At 59.5% G+C, this 16,719-nt stretch overlaps 1 protein-coding gene across 19 annotated transcripts in view; it reads left to right on the top strand.

The window, feature by feature from the left end:
* Nucleotides 1-9,983, top strand: part of BIN1 (bridging integrator 1) — a 59,534-nt gene extending 49,551 nt beyond the window's left edge. For 3 of the 19 annotated variants that reach the window (XM_008953626.5, XM_003828275.7, XM_055108570.3), the window contains 8 exons: nucleotides 409-537; nucleotides 3,995-4,102; nucleotides 4,562-4,585; nucleotides 5,656-5,763; nucleotides 6,771-6,860; nucleotides 7,102-7,212; nucleotides 7,492-7,593; nucleotides 9,380-9,983. In XM_008953626.5, the coding sequence (XP_008951874.3) occupies nucleotides 409-537; nucleotides 3,995-4,102; nucleotides 4,562-4,585; nucleotides 5,656-5,763; nucleotides 6,771-6,860; nucleotides 7,102-7,212; nucleotides 7,492-7,593; nucleotides 9,380-9,487 (780 nt within the window). In that variant the 3' untranslated portion in view covers nucleotides 9,488-9,983. The remainder of the gene's footprint in view (nucleotides 1-408; nucleotides 538-3,994; nucleotides 4,103-4,561; nucleotides 4,586-5,655; nucleotides 5,764-6,770; nucleotides 6,861-7,101; nucleotides 7,213-7,491; nucleotides 7,594-9,379) is intronic. The other 16 variants (XM_003828268.7, XM_003828274.6, XM_063595185.1 and 13 more) reach the window with 9 other exon arrangements.
* The last annotated feature ends 6,736 nt before the right edge of the window (nucleotides 9,984-16,719 follow it).

Raw genomic sequence — 16,719 nt, forward strand, 5'->3', positions numbered from 1 at the left:
GGGAGGCTGGGGCCCGGCTGTCTCTCAACGACTGTTTGCTTCCCCAGTCTTCTCACCAGGCCAGTGGGAGCCAGCCCCTCCCACAGTTGGCCAGTGGGCAGCCTGGGGCCTCTCTCTTCTTCGCTCTCCTTCCTCCTCTCCCCTCACTTCTCTATCTCTTCTCTCTCCACACAGCGTTTCTGGACCGCCTGCCTCACTGTCCCTCTCGGGGGTGGCCTGGGGTCTTGGTGTCTATGTTGGGGGGCTGGGAGGGCAGTGACTCTTCATTTGCTGTGTCCTGCTCAGTGGCCTGGGTGGGACTGTGGCCTGAGGTGTGACTAACCGTGGCTTTGTCTCTGTCTGTCTCCCCCAAACCCCGCGCTCTGCTGTGCCTTCTCGCGCGGCCCCTCACCCGCCGCCGACCCACAGCTCCGGAAAGGCCCACCAGTCCCTCCGCCTCCCAAACACACCCCGTCCAAGGAAGTCAAGCAGGAGCAGATCCTCAGCCTGTTTGAGGACACGTTTGTCCCTGAGATCAGCGTGACCACCCCCTCCCAGGTCAGCCGCGGCCGCCGCGGCCCAGCTCTCCTCTCTTCCTGCCCTCTCAGGGCGTGCATGGCCTTCATCCTCTATGCTTCTGTCTCAAGAGCCAGGAATCTGGCCAGAGAGAGTGTCAGTTTCCCTCTCTCACCCTTCCTTCCCTCCATCCATCATCCTCCATCATCCTCCATCACCCATCTCTGAGCATGTACTAAGGCCAGATGCAGGGCCACAGAGGGGAAAGGTGCCGCCCCTCCCGGCGCAGCAGTTATGTCAGCAGCGCCCTCGCGTTGCAGTGGGTGCTATGGCAGAGGGGATCGGGGAGTGTGGAGGACCTGTGGCCGTCAGGGAAGGCTTCCGGGGCCAGGGAGAGTGGGAAGGTCCTGGAATGGCTGAAGCACCTGGACTTCAGCTCCCACAGCTGCTGTCAGCCCCTCGAGGGCGGGGGCAGCGGCCAGGCTGCAGGGCAGAACTGCTGTGTGCACACTCCCTAAGAGGCGTGGAATGCCCAGATACAGCAGGGAGCCACCCGGGGGGCTTGGGTCTCTCCCGACGGGCCCTTGGCTCAGCAAGGAGCCACGCAGAGGGTCTTGGGTCTCTCCCAGTGGGCTCTTGGCTCAGCCGTGGAGGTGCCTCTGGGGAGCCCGGCCCACAGCCCCAGGTCTCACGTCCTTCATGGTGGAGGTCGGGCTGGAGTACCTGTGCTGGAAGCGCATCTTGCCAGTGCTGGAGTGGGCTGACATGTTGTCAGATTTGCCCAGAGGTGGCCGGCCTGCCCCGCACTCCCCAAGAGCTGACTGCCTCCTCAAGTCCAGCCCTCAAGGCCTCAGCCTTCCTCCTGTGGGTAGGCCAGGACCCTTCCCACACGGAGCCTCGCCTGTAGGGAAGGCTATCCAGTCCAGGCTGTGGTGGCCTTCAGCAAACACCTTCACACAGCTCAGACGCCTAGTGGGGATAGGTTGGAGGGTGTGAGTGTGGGGAGTGGCCGCTGGGAACTGCGAACAGTGGTCGCTGCTAGGAAGGGTTGGGGATGGTGGGCCTCAAGCCCCTATGCAAAGACTAGGACTAGAACTAAGGAACTGAGGCTGCAGGTGTCTGGGTGGGTGACGCCCTAGTTCAGGGGCCTGGCAGGCGCGGGAGCCCCTCTCTGTGGGATAGTGGCAGAGGGCGATGTAGGAAGAGCAGTGTGGGGGCAGGGCTGAGGACCTCCAGGGCTGCTTGCTGCTGGCCTCCCTGGCTCGAGCATGCCTCCGCCCTGGTGATGCCCAGTGTGTGTGCAGGCGAGGGAGACGGGATGGCATGGACACTGGCAAATACTGAGCAGAGAATGGTGCCAGCCACTTCCTATACCCCATTGTTTGGTTTTCAATCACCCTCTGGGAGGACATCATGCCCCCATTTAACAGGTGAGGAAAGGAACCCAGGGCCTGTGCCACGGGCCCACGCCAGAACAAGGTGTGCCAGGCCAGGAGGTGGTGCAGAGACCACCCGCACCCAGGCTCTGAGCGCGCCTATCCCTCCATACCATACCTGCCTCCCTGGCCACCGCGTGTGCCATCTCCAGGCAACTGGTCTTCCCGGTCTGGTCTGGGGTCGGGGAGCCATGACCTTTGGGTGGGGCATGGGGCAGGGGTGGGCTTGCCTTTGTCCATGACATGGGTGCCCACGGGCTTCCCGGCTGTGGGGTGGTGAGTAGCCTGTGTCCCTGCATGGAGGGACAGTCCCGGGCCTGCATGGCGAGGTGCCACCTGCCGGGGCAGGACAGCGAAGGGATGGTCAGCTCTCTGGCGGATGACCCTCCCCTCAGCACATGACGGATATTGCTGCCTGGGTTGGCTGACTTTTCTGAGACAGGAGGGAGGGGTGTTGCTGGGGCAGGGTGGGGGCCACTGGGGAGAGATGCTGGCTGCCCGCTGGTGGGAGGCACCTCGAGGCTGTGCACCGGCGTCCTCAGGGCTCCTTCAGAGACGGCCGGTTATGGGGCAGAGCAGTGACCTCCCCGCCCTGGGTTCCCCAGACAGGGCTGGACCTAAAGGAAAGTCAGCTGCTGGGATTGGCCCAGGGCAGGGCTTGGGGCCTAGGGCCCCTGGTTCTAGGAAGTGAGTCCACTTGGCCTGAGCTGTCTGACACCTCGGCTTGGCTATGTGGACTGCTCCACGCCTTGTCCCCTGAGCTGCAGGACAGCTGGGTCCTCTTAGGACTGAGGACCTTGGGTCTCTCCCAATGGGCCCTCGGCTCAGCTATGGAGGTGCCTCTGGGGAGCCCGGCCCACAGCCCCAGGTCTCACATCCTTCATGGTGGAGGCCGGGTGGGAGGGCGCCCCTGTCAGTGTCCGGTGCCTGTCAAGAGTGTGTAGAGCTGGGAAGCCGCTGGCCTGGGCTGCGGGGCTGGAGTTCTTCCAGCACTGCCTGAGGGCCCCGGAGGGGAGCACCCCGGCCACGTCCCTCTCCTTTTAAACCTGGGCAAAGTTCTCTCTGGCCCCCAAAGGGAAGCCCCAGGTACAAGATGGAGACCGTAGCCGAGCCAGTCCCTGCTCCTCCGAAGGCAGCTTGTGCCCTGGGCATGGGTGCTGCCCCAGGGCTCACCGGAGTCATTGTCCCCGCCTGTGCCGGGGGCTCTAAGGAAGCCCCTTCCTCCCATGCTAGTCTGGCCCAGCTTATGGGGAGGCTTGTCCCTGTGTGGCCAGGGCCACCGTGTCCCATCCCTGGGGCCATGCCTGTCACATGCCTATTCCTGGGCTCACTGGAAGGAGATCTTGGCGAGGGGCTGCTGGGAGGGGTCAGGGGCCTGCAGTTTTAACCCAAGTGCCCCGGGTGGTTCTGAAGCCCCCGAATGTTGAAGACCCCCACTTTGAAGCTTGGCCTGTTGGGCTTTGTGGCTGGCTCCACTCTTTCTCCATCCCTGGAGCTGACGGCTGGTGGTGTCGCCAGAGAGTGACCTGCCTGTCTGGGGTGGAGGAAAAGCCAGTGTGAAGTCTCTGCCTTTGGAACTTTCCCAGTCGGGAGCACTGAGGGTGGCTGTGGCATGGTGTTACTCTCGCCACCGGGGGGTAGCAAGATCAGCAGAACTCTTGGGGCAGGGAGCGGAGAGGAGGTTCGGGCATCGGTGGGGAGGGGCCCACCAGTCTGTGGATGGTGGCAGAAGAGAGCTGGGGCCTGGTGCTGGCCCTGCGGGGTGGCGGCCACGGGCAGACCTATGACTGGGAGTTTGAGGAGGGCACTGGGGTCGTCCTCCTGGTGTGGGCGGGAGCCTGTGCCGGGGCGCGTGGCTTTGGGCAGTGCTCCCGTGTGTGAGGTGGATGAGTTGGTGCCTGGGCTGTGTGCCAGCATGTGTGCGTGTATGTGCGCTTGCTCTGTGCATGCGTGGTGTGTGTATGTGTGTGTGTCCACGCGTGTGCCTGTGCCTGCAGTGTCTGCCTGGGGTGAGGGCTCCCAGCTTAACACTAACTGCTTCCTCCTCTGCTGCTGCTGCCAAGTTTGAGGCCCCGGGGCCTTTCTCGGAGCAGGCCAGTCTGCTGGACCTGGACTTTGACCCCCTCCCGCCCGTGACGAGCCCTGTGAAGGCACCCACGCCCTCTGGTCAGGTTGGTTGTGCCCACCACTGCCCATGGGCCCACCAGCTTCCAGGTGCCCAACCCTGGGCTCATGTTGCCTATTGGCCACGTGACCCCAGCTAGGCCTGGGTCACTGCCCTTCCCCTGGCACCTCAGCCTTCAGCCCTTATCACCTCCTGGTTGTAGGGCAGGAAGCAGCCCCTGATCAGCTGGGAGAACTCTCGGTAGGGGGTTGCTGAACACTTCCTGGCAACTTTGTGCTCGTCGCTTGGGGCAGAAGCATCCTGGCTTGGGGTCTTGAAGCTCCCTGAGAGGTGTCGGGAGCTCGGCCACCTGCAAATCTTGGAGTCTACCTGGCTCCGAGCCACTCCTGTGCCTGCTGGGCTGGATGGCCTGGGGCGAGCGGGGGTCGGGTCCCTGGGGACTGCTTGCCGCCCTGTCTCTAACCTCTGTGCTAACTGTCCTTCTCGCCCTCACTGCTGCGCTCAGTCAATTCCATGGGGCCTCTGGGAGGTAAGCTGCACGTCTGCTCTTTGTCCAGCCCCTGGGGGAGCCACTCTTCCATATGTGTCCAGGCCCACATGCCTTGGCCTGCTCCTAGCCTGTTCACAGGTGCATGCACCCCACACACCCCCCACACGCAGGACACACAGGCACGTGCTCACGCACAGGGAGCTGGTGAAGCTACCCCGCTTCCAGCCATTCTGCTGCTTCTCCCTCTGGCACGCCCTTGGAAAAGGGGATCTTCGGTTTAGCTTGAGACAGGGGTCCCCTGAGATCTGGTCCTGTTTTCACAGCCTGTGAGTGTTTGCCTCCAGGCAGAAGTGGGCCGGTCACCCAGGATGGACGAGTGTCCTCAGGGTGTGGGGCAGGAGGGCCTCAGGGTAGAAGGTTCTTGCCTTCTCTGAGCTTTTTGGCAGTGGGGAGCTGTTTGGGAGGAAGGGGAGAGGGGAGGAATGGATGGTTTGAGAGAGTCAGGGAAGACAGGGTGTGGCTGAGTGCCTTCTGAGAGCAGGGCCTGCAGGCAGGTGCAAGGCCATCTCACACAGCACCGTGTCACTGTCACCTGATAGCTCAGGACACAGAGGCTCAGGGAAGGCTCAGTACTTGCCCAAGAACTGGTCATGGTAGAGCCAGAATTCCAACAGGGTCTCCTGGGCTCTGTCCCTGAGACCCCCTGATACAGGCAGAGATGCTGGGAGGGGCAGGCGGGTGTGCAGGCGCCCTTGGGGCATGCGCTGGCAGCCCAGGCTCCTGGGAGCTCTGGAGGCTCCACCGCAGGATTTCCCTCTGGAGGAAGCCAGAAAGAGCCAGCCTGGTGCAAGCTGGTAGGGCCATTTTGACAAGTGGATTTCGGTAGGTGCTGAGCTTGGGCAGCACAGTCACACCTGCCTGTCCCTTTGACAGTGGTAGGAGAGAGGATGTGGGAGGCGGGTGGCTGGCCGGGCTCTGCTGGTACCCACCCTGCCCCCACCAACCCCAGCCGCTGGTGACATTTTCTCTTGTCTTGTGATCCTGCCCATTGCCTTTCCACCCCGGCCTCCCCGCCCCCTCCCTGTTCTCTCCTCGTGGCCTGTTACCAGCCCACAGAGAGTCCAGCCGGCAGCCTGCCTTCCGGGGAGCCCAGCGCTGCCGAGGGCACCTTTGCTGTGTCCTGGCCCAGCCAGACGGCCGAGCCGGGGCCTGCCCAAGTAAGTGCCCACCTCCAGCCCCTGTCTGGCTTGTCCCCAGTCTCTAGGGGTGCAGCATGGAAGGAGAGCCCCGAGGAGGGGTTGCAGGAGGGACCAGGCCACCATGGATGTGAGGGTGAGGACAGGGTCCTGAGCTAGGCTGCCCCAGCACGGGCTTGTCACCAAGGCTGCCAGGGGTGAGTGAGCGCAGCTGGGCGCATCAGCCCCTCCTGCTCGCCCACCCCAGCCCAGCCTCCCAGCGCAGGAGGAGGAGCATTTAGAGCACCTACTGGTTTATGCCAGGCACTTTCCAGAATCTTCTCATTTAATCTTCATCATCACCTTGCCAGCCAGACACTTCCTCCTTTTACAGATGAGGAGATGGGGGCTAGGAGGGTTGAGTAACTTGGTTCCAGCACTCAGAAGTGGCCAAGTCTGAGTGTCGGCCCAGGTCAGCCCAGCTCTGGGGTTCCTGCAGGGCCTGCCGTGGTGCCCGTGCTGCGGTGCCCGTGCTGCGGTGCCCATTCTGTGCCACACCCTTCTTGGATTTGGGCTGCGCACAGGCTGCACCGCACCACCTGCGCTGGGTTGTGCTCAGGCTGGGACAGATGTGTGTTGCTGTCCCCTGCCATGGACTATCTATAGGTGCAGCAAGATCCTGCCACCTGCCGGGTCAAGCAGGTTGGGCGGGCGGTGGCTGTGGCTGGGCGAGGTCTTGGTGCCGAGAGAGCAGGGCCTGTGAGGCGGGGTTGGGGGTGGCACTCTGGGGCTTGCACTGGGCTTCTTCACAGCATGTCACTCACATCCCTGGGCCTGCCAGCGCCTACTCTTCAGCTGCTTCCCCAGCCCAGGGCCCAGCTTGTCCAGCAGAGGCTCCCTGGACTCTTCGAGGCACTGGGCATCTCTAGACCCTGCTGCCAGCCAGGCGATGCCCTCGGCCCTGTCGCTTGGGTGCTGCCCTCCTGTGGCCTGTTTCCTGTGTTGTGTCCTGTCCTGTGTCTGACCCCAAGCCGGCATTTATGTTGCAGCCAGCAGAGGCCTCGGAGGTGGCGGGTGGGACCCAACCTGCGGCTGGAGCCCAGGAGCCAGGGGAGACGGCGGCAAGTGAAGCAGCCTCCGTAAGACAGCAGGGACAAAGCCCTGCCTTTTCCTCCCTGCTGCCCGCCTGCCTGTCCGGGGCTCCCCTGTGGCCCCTGCTGGTGCTGGTCCAGGCCTGGCTCCTGTTGAGGAAGCTGGAGGCGGGCCGGTCTGGCACCAGGCGCAGACACCTTTCTCCCCTCCCCGCCCCTCTTCTCCTCGGTGGCCCTGGCTGTCCCTGGACCACCTCCCTGCTCAGCTGACCCGTACCTCTGCCACCAGAGCTCTCTTCCTGCTGTCGTGGTGGAGACCTTCCCAGCAACTGTGAATGGCACCGTGGAGGGCGGCAGTGGGGCCGGGCGCTTGGACCTGCCCCCAGGTTTCATGTTCAAGGTGAGCCCACAGCCTCTGACTGCTGCAGTCCCTCGGTGCCCTGGTGGGCAGATGAGAACCCTGAGCCTCAGGAGACTCTGTGGTTTGCCCAAAGTTGTGCAGGCGCTACTAGGTCACTCCCAGCCAGCAAGGTGGCATCTGAGCCCCATACTGTCCTGCTGCTTTTGAGCACTCCTGGTCTCCATACTGCCACCTGCACCTCCCACATGCAAGGCCCGTGCTCTGTGCAGGGCTGGAGGTGGGACGGAAGATCTGACTTGCCATCCGCATCCTCTGCAGGTACAGGCCCAGCACGACTACACGGCCACTGACACAGACGAGCTGCAGCTCAAGGCTGGTGATGTGGTGCTGGTGATCCCCTTCCAGAACCCTGAAGAGCAGGTGAGGGCTGGATAGGGCCGCCAGAGCGCAGGGGGACCACAGGCATCCTGGCTGCGGCTGGCACCGCCGTGGCGGAGACAGGCCAGCAGGGGGCAGCAGAGGCCTGCGAGCACCAGGGCTCCCGCGCCAACTGCTCCTCCCCGCCCTCCACGTTGGGCTTTTTCCTCTCTCCCTCTCCTCTCCCTTCCCTGGGCCCCTCTCCTGTTAGGCCTCTCTCTCTCCCTGTCCCCATACCCCCTTCTTCCTGTAGCCTCTGCTTTCTTCTCCCCACGTCCCCCTTTGCTCAGGCGCTCTCAGCTCTGCCTCTGTCTCTCCCCTTCTCCTCTCCTGGCGGCTGTGCCTGAGGCCTGCCTCCCTCCTGGGACAGGATGCTTGACCCCTCCTGCCCCGCCCACAAGCTGCCCACCCTGCAGCCAGCCGGAGCACTGGTTGGGCTCATGAAGCCCCGTGTGCCATCCCTCGAGGCGGGCCCTGCCCTGTGCACGCAGGGCCATGGGCTTCCCAGCTGTGTCCCCGGCTGAGGCTCACCCACGATGCCTTCCAGACCCTTCTCCTCCTGCTGTGGCTCCATGTTAATCTCCTGGAAGTGAGGGCTCCTGTTGAGCCTGGGTGGGTGCTAAGTGTGTCCCTCCTAGGTCTGGGACCCTCCTGGATCTGGGTCAGTTGCCCCTCCCAGGGGGCCTTGGACTCTTGGCAGGAGCCTCCCCGCTGTGTAGAGCCAGCTTTGCTTGTCGGGGGTCGGTGGTGCCATGTGGGCATCTGGCTTCCTCCACGGCTCAGCCCCTGAGCACCTCGGGCTGTGCACAGAGGGCCTGGCTGGCTTCCTCCTGCTTCCAGAGAACATGTTTAGCCATCAACGCTTCTGTGTGAATAGGTTGTCAGAGCGGCTGGGGGTGACAGTGGGTCTGCCTGGGTCTTGGATGAGGCCGACCCTACTGGGAGTCCTGGGCTGGGATGTAGGGGTACCAGGTACTTACTGAGGTCCGGGGCAGGAGGCCCGAGTGATGAGGACCTTGTGGGCCTGGCACTGATTCGGCCCTTTCTCCTAAGCCCCCAGGTCTTCATGGACCTCCTAGTGGGCCAGCCCTGGCTGGGTAGGATTTCAAGCAGACTGCTACCCAGAGCCCACAGTGAGAATTGCCCTGGGGCTGCTGGAGGGGGCTCAGATAGGGCATGAGTAGGGTCTGTGACCAGGCTGACAATGACACAGAGGGAAATAACAAAGACCCAGGTAGGCCCCAGGCACAGCCCAGCTGCAGGGGCAGCCTCGGCCCAGCCACTGGCAGGAGTGGATGGCCATACGGCTCCCCGTGACCCACCTGGGGCCAGGGGCCTGTCAGCACTCCCAGAGAAGGCCCTGCGGGTGTCAGGATTGAAGCAAAGGGCAAGTCGAAGTTGGAGGGACTGGTGGGATGGCCCCAAATCCCTCTAGAACTTGTAACTTGTTGTCACTCCCAAAACTTTCTGGGGTTGTTTGAGAAGCCTGGAATCCTGGAAGGGCTGATGTGCACATCATGCATGCAGTGGGACTCATCAAAACCAGCCACGAATGGTTAGATCCACCTGCGGACGACAGGCTGGCTCCTGTGGTGCCTGTGGGCAGGAGCCTCAGCCAGCAGCATCAGGGAGTGCTGCCTGGAGGAGGTGTTCTCAAGGTGGGCTTGGCAGGCTGAGGCACCAACAGCAGGAGGAGGGGCCGTCTTCCCAGCAGGTTGGAGTGGGATGCGTGCCCTGTGGGGTGGAGCCCCTTGCTCATCCCTGTGCGACCCGGTGCTCTGCCCCTCAGGATGAAGGCTGGCTCATGGGCGTGAAGGAGAGCGACTGGAACCAGCACAAGGAGCTGGAGAAGTGCCGCGGCGTCTTCCCCGAGAACTTCACTGAGAGGGTCCCATGACGGCGGGGCCCAGGCAGCCTCCGGGCGTGTGAAGAACACCTCCCGAAAAATGTGTGGTTCTTTTTTTTGTTTTGTTTTCGTTTTTAATCTTTTGAAGAGCAAAGGGAAATCAAGAGGAGACCCCCAGGCAGAGGGGCGTTCTCCCAAAGATTAGGTCGTTTTCCAAAGAGCCGCGTCCCGGCAAGTCCGGCGGAATTCACCAGTGTTTCTGAAGCTGCTGTGTCCCCTAGTTGAGTTTCTGGCGCCCCTGCCTGTGCCCGCATGTGTGCCTGGCCGCAGGGCGGGGCTGGGGGCTGCCGAGCCACCATGCTTGCCTGAAGCTTCGGCCGCGCCACCCGGGCAAGGGTCCTCTTTTCCTGGCAGCTGCTGTGGGTGGGGCCCAGACACCAGCCTAGCCTGGCTCTGCCCCGCAGACGGTCTGTGTGCTGTTTGAAAATAAATCTTAGTGTTCAAAACAAAATGAAACCAAAAAAAAATGATAAAAACTCTCAGAAAACGTGTGTGTATTTGTTCTCCCTCTTCTTGTCCGTGAGTGCGGATGGAACCGTGTTATCTGTGGCTTTCTTACCGAGATGATCTGCCCCCGAAGGCCCGCTGCCCTGGGCTGGTGCACCACAGGGCTTCAGCCCCTGTCCCCTGGGGTTCTTAGGGGTGGTCAGCTGGAGGTCAGGGACTGGGGGCTTGGGTGAAGGGGCTTGACGAGCCATCTCTGTCCGAGAAATCTGCTGAGTGCTATCCTAAGTGACCTTTTTATTTTATTTTGTTTCATTGTTTTGAGACAGAGTCTTGCTCTTGTCGCCCAGGCTGGAGTGCAATGGCGAGACCTTGGCTCACTGCAACCTCCCGCTCCTGGGTTCCATCGATTATCCTGCCTCAGCCTCCTGAGTAGCTGGGATTACAGGCGTGAGCCACCACACCCGGCTAATTTTATATTTTTAGTAGAGATGGAGTTTCACCATGTTGGCCAGGCTGGTCGCAAACTCCTGACCTCAGGTGATCCACCTGCCTCGGACTCCCAAAGTGTTGGGATTACAGGCATGAGCCACCACACTCAGTGACCTTATTTAATACGCAAGAGAACCTGTGGTTCAGGTACCAGGACTCCCTTTCACAGATGAGGAAGCTGAGGCCCACGGAGGTCCAGTTACCGGCAGGTGAGTGATGGCACTGGGCTGTGGGTCTGAGCACTTGACCCCAGACCAAGGGCAATGCTTGTGTCTGGTGGGGTCTGAAGGGCCTGGGTGGGGGGCAGGCATGCTGGCCTGGCTTGTCCCTCATCTCATGACCCCTGCTGACCCCGCTCTGGGCGCTTCAGTTCCATCGGCAGACTTGGACAGGTCTGAGTAGTGGCGACACACAACAGTGGAGCAGCAGCTTTCCGGAGCTGCGGGGACTGTGCCCATGGGCCCAGGGAGCAGCCTGCACTTCCAGGTGGAAGGAGCTCACGGCTCTCTTTAGTAATAGTTAAAGCTGGTGAGTGAGGTGACTGTCAGAGTCTGAGCTTTATTTTGGGGTAAAGCCCCTGGGCTTTGCTTTAGGTGGCAGGATTGTCATTGCTGTGGCCCTGCCTGGTCCTGTGGGGGGCAGATAGTGTTGGCTCTGCCATCCATGGCTTCCAGGAGCAGTGGAAGTCATAGCAGTTGGGACAGAGCCTCTTTCTGGTTGCCCCTGCTTGGAGATCTCCCACCTTTCCTACCTTCCTTCACTCCCTCCTTCATCCCCTCCTCCTTGACAGCCTCATTTCCCCTGCCTAAGGTCCATAGTGCATTGTGGGTGGAGCCGGCTTGGAGCCCAGCCCACTTCTGAGCCTGGGTGCACGTGCCCTGGGCTCTGTGAGGTGTGAAGCCACAGTGCCATCATGGGAAGTCTTTGCTTTTATTTCAACCTGAAAATTCAAAACAAAACAAAACAAAAAAACAAAAAAACCCACCTCATCTAAAATACATTATCCAGGAGAAAGCATTTAGATTAGGTTTTATGACAATATAAGATTCCAAGATATGTTCCATGGCAGCTTTCAGCTTTACCCCCAGCCCTCGCCGCTGGGGTAAGGAGCGGCCCTGCTCTGTACCACAGGGTCAGGGCCTGCAGGGAGCTTCTTCCCAGAGGGAGCAGGGCCAGGATCGGGGCTGGGGAGCCTGCGGATCCAGAGGGAGGGAGGCCAGGTGTGAGGTTCCCATCCTGCTGGGGAGGGGCAGCGGCCCAAAGTCTGAACTGAGATGTGTGTCTGGGAGCCGGGGTGTCACTAGGTTCATGGCAGTGCAGGGGGCATTCAGAGCCAGGCAGCGTGAACAAACAGGCCAGTGAGCTGAAGGGCCGGGCAGAGCAGAGGGCCCAGGCCAGGACGGGATGGAGAAAATAGCAACAGGTGGGGTGAAGGTGGCCCATGGTGGGGGCCGGGAGAGGTGCGGGCTGCTCTCCATGCCTGGCACCTGGACGTGCAATGTCCCGGAGGGCTTGGCAGTCTGGCTTGATTTGGGCTGACGTGGCCACGGAGGCCCAGACCCTGGGCAGGGCTCCTGACTCTCAGAGCAGGCAGGCCAGGGCTGTGGGTTCTGGGACCCAACTGAGGCTGGGGGCTCTTGCAGACCCCACACCCTGGGAGGGCCAAGCATGAGCTTGGGAAGAGGCCCACCCTGGGCAGCCCTCTGTGTGGCTCCCCTCCAGCCTCCCGGAGCCAGCGTGTGGCGGGTGCGACAGTGGCGGTTTGGAGCCAGGACTGGAGAGAGTGAGGTCTAGGAAGGCCGCCTCTTGTGTGGGGGCTGTGGGGTGGGCTGCAGCACCCCAGGTGCCTGAGGGAGGGCCAGGCCCTGCATAGAGGCATTCTTATGGCTTCCTGGAAGGTGTGGGCCCCTTTTGAAACCCCATGAAAATCTTTAGAAAATCGGTTTACTTATTTATTACTCTGTGTTACAAACTCGTTTGCTGGCAGGAGCAGGATTTTGAGTCATGGGACTTGGCAGCTAAAATTATCACACACACACCCTGTCAGTGCAAATGGCCCCGAGGCCTCAGGCTCTGCACCAGCTCCACCGTCAGAGGCTCTCAGAACTGTCCGTTCCGGTGCAGGGAGCGACCCCCTGCTCCCCGCCCTCCTTCCAGCTCCCCAGTCTTCCACCGTGGCCCCAACACTGGCCCTGCTGCTGGCCCGGCCTCTCAGCCCTTGTCCTTGATTGGATATGATAATCATGTTGGTGTCGCTTCTCTCAGTTTTGCTGGCCTGAAGACCCTTGGCAATGCCTCTGGGGTTTTAAATGCCCATACTCCTGGCCTCAGTCACCCCAACACCAGGCTGCATGCGGGGACATCATGAGAGGTGGCCAAACACTGGGTCCCTCTGCTCAGCAGCTGTGGCTGGCGTGCTGGGTGCTGGGTGGCTGTGGCTCAGGTCCTCCGAGATGCTCTCGGCCTCCTTGGCCTCTGGGCAGCAGCTTCATCTTGGGGCTGAGTAGTTCCGAGTTTGATGCCAGCACACTTCCTTCCGAGAAGCACCCCGGAAAGTATTTTTGTGTGTGTGTGTGTGTGTGTCATTGAACCCTGAGCCAGTTGCTGTGGCCTGGGGTGGCACTTGCAGATTTGCTTAAGACAAATAGGATCTGGAGCTGGAGGTGGGCTGAACTGGGTGAGGGAGGCATGAACACCTGAATGAAAATCGGGGTGAGGCTTCTGAGGAGAAGGGGAGATAGGTTCTAGGAGCTCAGATCTGGGAATGTGCACTCCACGGTGGCTCCCAGAAAGGGCCCCGAGACTAGGGAGCTTGCCTAGATGGGAACTGCGAGGAGATGTGTGAATGTGTGTGTGTGAGTGAATATGAATGTAAATGTGTGTGGATGCGTGAGTGTGAATGTTAGTGACTGTAAGTGTACATGTGTGACTGTGTGTGAATGAGTGTGTGTGAATGTGTGAGTGTAAATGTGTGAGTGAATGGGTGAATGTGTATGAGTATAAATGTGTGAATATGTGTGTAAATGTGGGAGTGTGAATGTGTGTGAATGGGCAAACGTGAATGTGTGTGTGAATGTGTGTGCATATGTGAGTAAATGTATGTGTATGTGAGTGTGAAGGTGTGAGTGTGAATGTGTGAATGGTCAGAGAATGTGAGTGTGAATGTGCGTATGGTGTGAATGTGTGTGCGAGTGTGTGTGCATGAGAATAGGTGTGAATGTGTGTGTCGATGTGTGAATGTGTGTGAAGGTGTGGGTGTGAATGTGAGTGTGAATGTGTGAATGAGTGTGAAGGTGTGGGTGTGAGGGTGAAGGTGTTGGTGAGGGTGAATGTGTGTGAATATGTGAGTGTGAAGGTGTGGGTGTGAGTGTGAATGTGTGTGAATGTGTGAGTGTGAATGTGTGTGAATGTGAGTGTGCATGTGAATGTGTGAGTGTGAATGTGTGTGAATGTGTGAGTGTGCATGTGAATGTGTGTGTGGTGTGTGAATGTGTGAGTGTGAAGATGTGGGTGTGAATGAATGTGTGTGAATGCGTGTGTGAATGTGTGTGAATGTGAGTGTGAAGGTGTGGATGTATGAATGTGTGTGAATGTGTGAGTGTGAAAGTGTGGGTGTGAGTGTGAATGTGTGTGAATGTGTGAGTGTGAAGGTGTGGATGTGAGTGTGAATGTGTGAATGTGTGAGTGTGAAGGTGTGGGTGTGAGTGTGAATGTGTGTGAATGTGAGTGTGAATGTGTGTGAATGTGAGTGTGAAGGTGTGGATGTGAGTGTGAATGTGTGTGAATGTGTGAGTGTGAATGGTGAGAATGTGAATGCGTGTGTGCATGTGAATAGGTGTGAATGTGTGAGTGTGAATATGTGTGAAAGGGTGAGTGTAAATGTTAGTGTGAATGGGTCAATGAGTGCGAGTGTGCGTCTGTGTGTAAATGTATGTGAATGGTTGTGTGTGAATGTGTGCACGAGTGTGCGTGCGAATGTGTGCACGTGTGAATGGCTGAGTGAATGGCCAGTGTGCATGGGAATGGGTGAGTGTGAATGGGCGAGTTCACGTGTGACGTTTCTGGGACCCTTGCTTGGTTCACTTTATCCAGCCTATAGCGGGCCTAGGGCAGCGTGAGGGCGGAATGCAGCCGTGCAGGTTTGCTCCTTCGTGTTCCAGGGGAATGCTCACCCGACGGCCCCCGCTCCTGGTCTCAGAAGCTCCTCCGCTGGAGACAGGGTAGACGGCTGAGCCCCTCCTCGGCTGCGCTGTTTGGAGGCTTGTGCGCTGGGGATGTGCTGCATCTGTAGATCCAGTGTCCCAAATGGTGATTCTGTCACTCCCGTATCCATTCATTCACTGGCCGTTCCCCAGGCAGGCACTGAACTACAGAGAAGATTAAAATGCATTCCTCAGTGGACTCAGGACTGCTAGACTAGAGAGGATGGAGGCGGCAGAGCTGAAAAGCTCCCCATTGGGTTCAACGCTCACGACTTGGGCGATGGGATCAACCATACCCCAAACCTCTGCATTACGTAATACACCCGGGTAACAAACTTGCACGTGTCCCCAATTCTAAAAGAAAAGCTGAAAAAGAGAAAATAAAATAATAAAATGTGGTTCCTACCCCTGATGCGTGCACAGCCTGGGGGAGGCAGAACAGCCGCGGCCACAGCGGTGCGTCTGGGTGGTGCATTTGAGGTTCCAGGGACAGAAGTGGAGCCGCCACGTGGCTTCGCACAGGGTAGGTGCCCCGGTTGAGGGGCTGGCACCTGGGAGGCCACCTCGGGCAGGGGCAGCCAGTGGAACAGGCAAGCGGACCTCAGGTTGGTTGAGCTGGGGAGGCCTGGAGCTCAGGAGAGAGACGGGCCGGGAAGAGGCGAAGGTGCTGGGAGAGCTTGTAGAGGAGGCGGAAAGAGGACCGGAGTAGCTGGTGACCACCACATTTAAGAGGAAGGAAGCTGGCCAGGCGCGGTGGCTCATGCCTGTAATCCCAGCACTTTCCGAGGCTGAGGCGGGTGGATCACCTGAGGTCAGGAGTTCCAGACCAACCTGGCCAACGTGGTGAAATCCTGTCTCTACTTAGAAAAAAACAACCAAAAAAACCTCAAAAATTAGTCTGGCATGGTGATGCACGCCTGCAATCCCAGCTATTCAGGAGGCTGAGGCAGGAGTATTGCTTGAACCCAGGAGGCAGAGGTTTCAGTGAGCTGAGATCGAGCCACTGCACTCCAGCCTGGGTAACAGAGTGAGACTCCATCTCAAAAAAAAAAAAAAAAAAAAAAAAAAAAAAAAAAAAAAAGGCGGAGGCAAGCCTGTAATCCTAGCACTTCGGGAGGCCGAGGTCGGGGGATCACCTGAGGTCAGGCGTTTGGACCAGACTGACCAACAAGGTGAAACCCTGTCTCTACTAAAAATACAAAAATTAGCTGGACCTGGTGGCAGGCGCCTGTAATCCCAGCTACTCAGGAGCCGAGAATCTCTTGAACCAGGGAGGCAGAGGTTTCAGTGAGCTGAGATTGCGCCACTGCACTCCAGCCTGGGCGACAGAGCGAGACTCTGTCTCAAAAATCAAAAAAAAAAACAAAAAAAAAAAACAAAAAAAAAAACGAGGGAAGCAGGAGGTTTCACAGGCACTGCCTGCCAAGGAGCTATTCAGTGCCATCCTTGGGAAGAGCTCCCTCCTCAAGAAGCAGCTGTGGTGGATGGGGCTGAGAAGGCTGGGAAACTGAGGACAGTGGCCTTGCCCACCTGCTCTCAGGCCCTGGGGATCCACAGAGGGGCCGCTGTGGAACACAGGCCGGGAACACAGGCGGGCTGCTGCCACCGGTACTCCTCACCCTGATTATGCAGAAGAGCAAATCACTGAGGAAAGGCCCTTCTTAGCGCAATTAAAAAGGATAATTAACAACGGGTGAGAAAGCTGCCTTCCTGACAGCCTCCGATGACAGTGAGCATCGGCCGCTGGAGGGAGAAGGGCAAAGGCATGCTCCTCTTTTCCTAGACAGCCACGGCCAGTGCACAGGGGCAGAGAGCACCCTCCAGGCTTGTCACGAAGAGGCTTTGAATCCCAGGCTGGGCAGAGACTTAAAGGCCCCTGTCAATCAGCCTGGGGTGCTTATCTCATGTCCCTGCCCCGTGTGACCTGCAGGGGGTGGCTGGAGAGGGGGCACAACTCTTTCTTGAAGGAAAGGATAGGCTGGAGGTGGGCCGAGGTTGGCACACAGATGCCATTCAGAGCTAAGGCGACAGATTTTTGTCTCCCGGAAGCTGGTGCATCTCCACCTACTTGCAAGCTGCCGGGTC

Source organism: Pan paniscus, chromosome 13 (assembly GCF_029289425.2).
Source record: "Pan paniscus chromosome 13, NHGRI_mPanPan1-v2.0_pri, whole genome shotgun sequence".
NCBI classification, from domain to species: domain Eukaryota; kingdom Metazoa; phylum Chordata; class Mammalia; order Primates; family Hominidae; genus Pan; species Pan paniscus.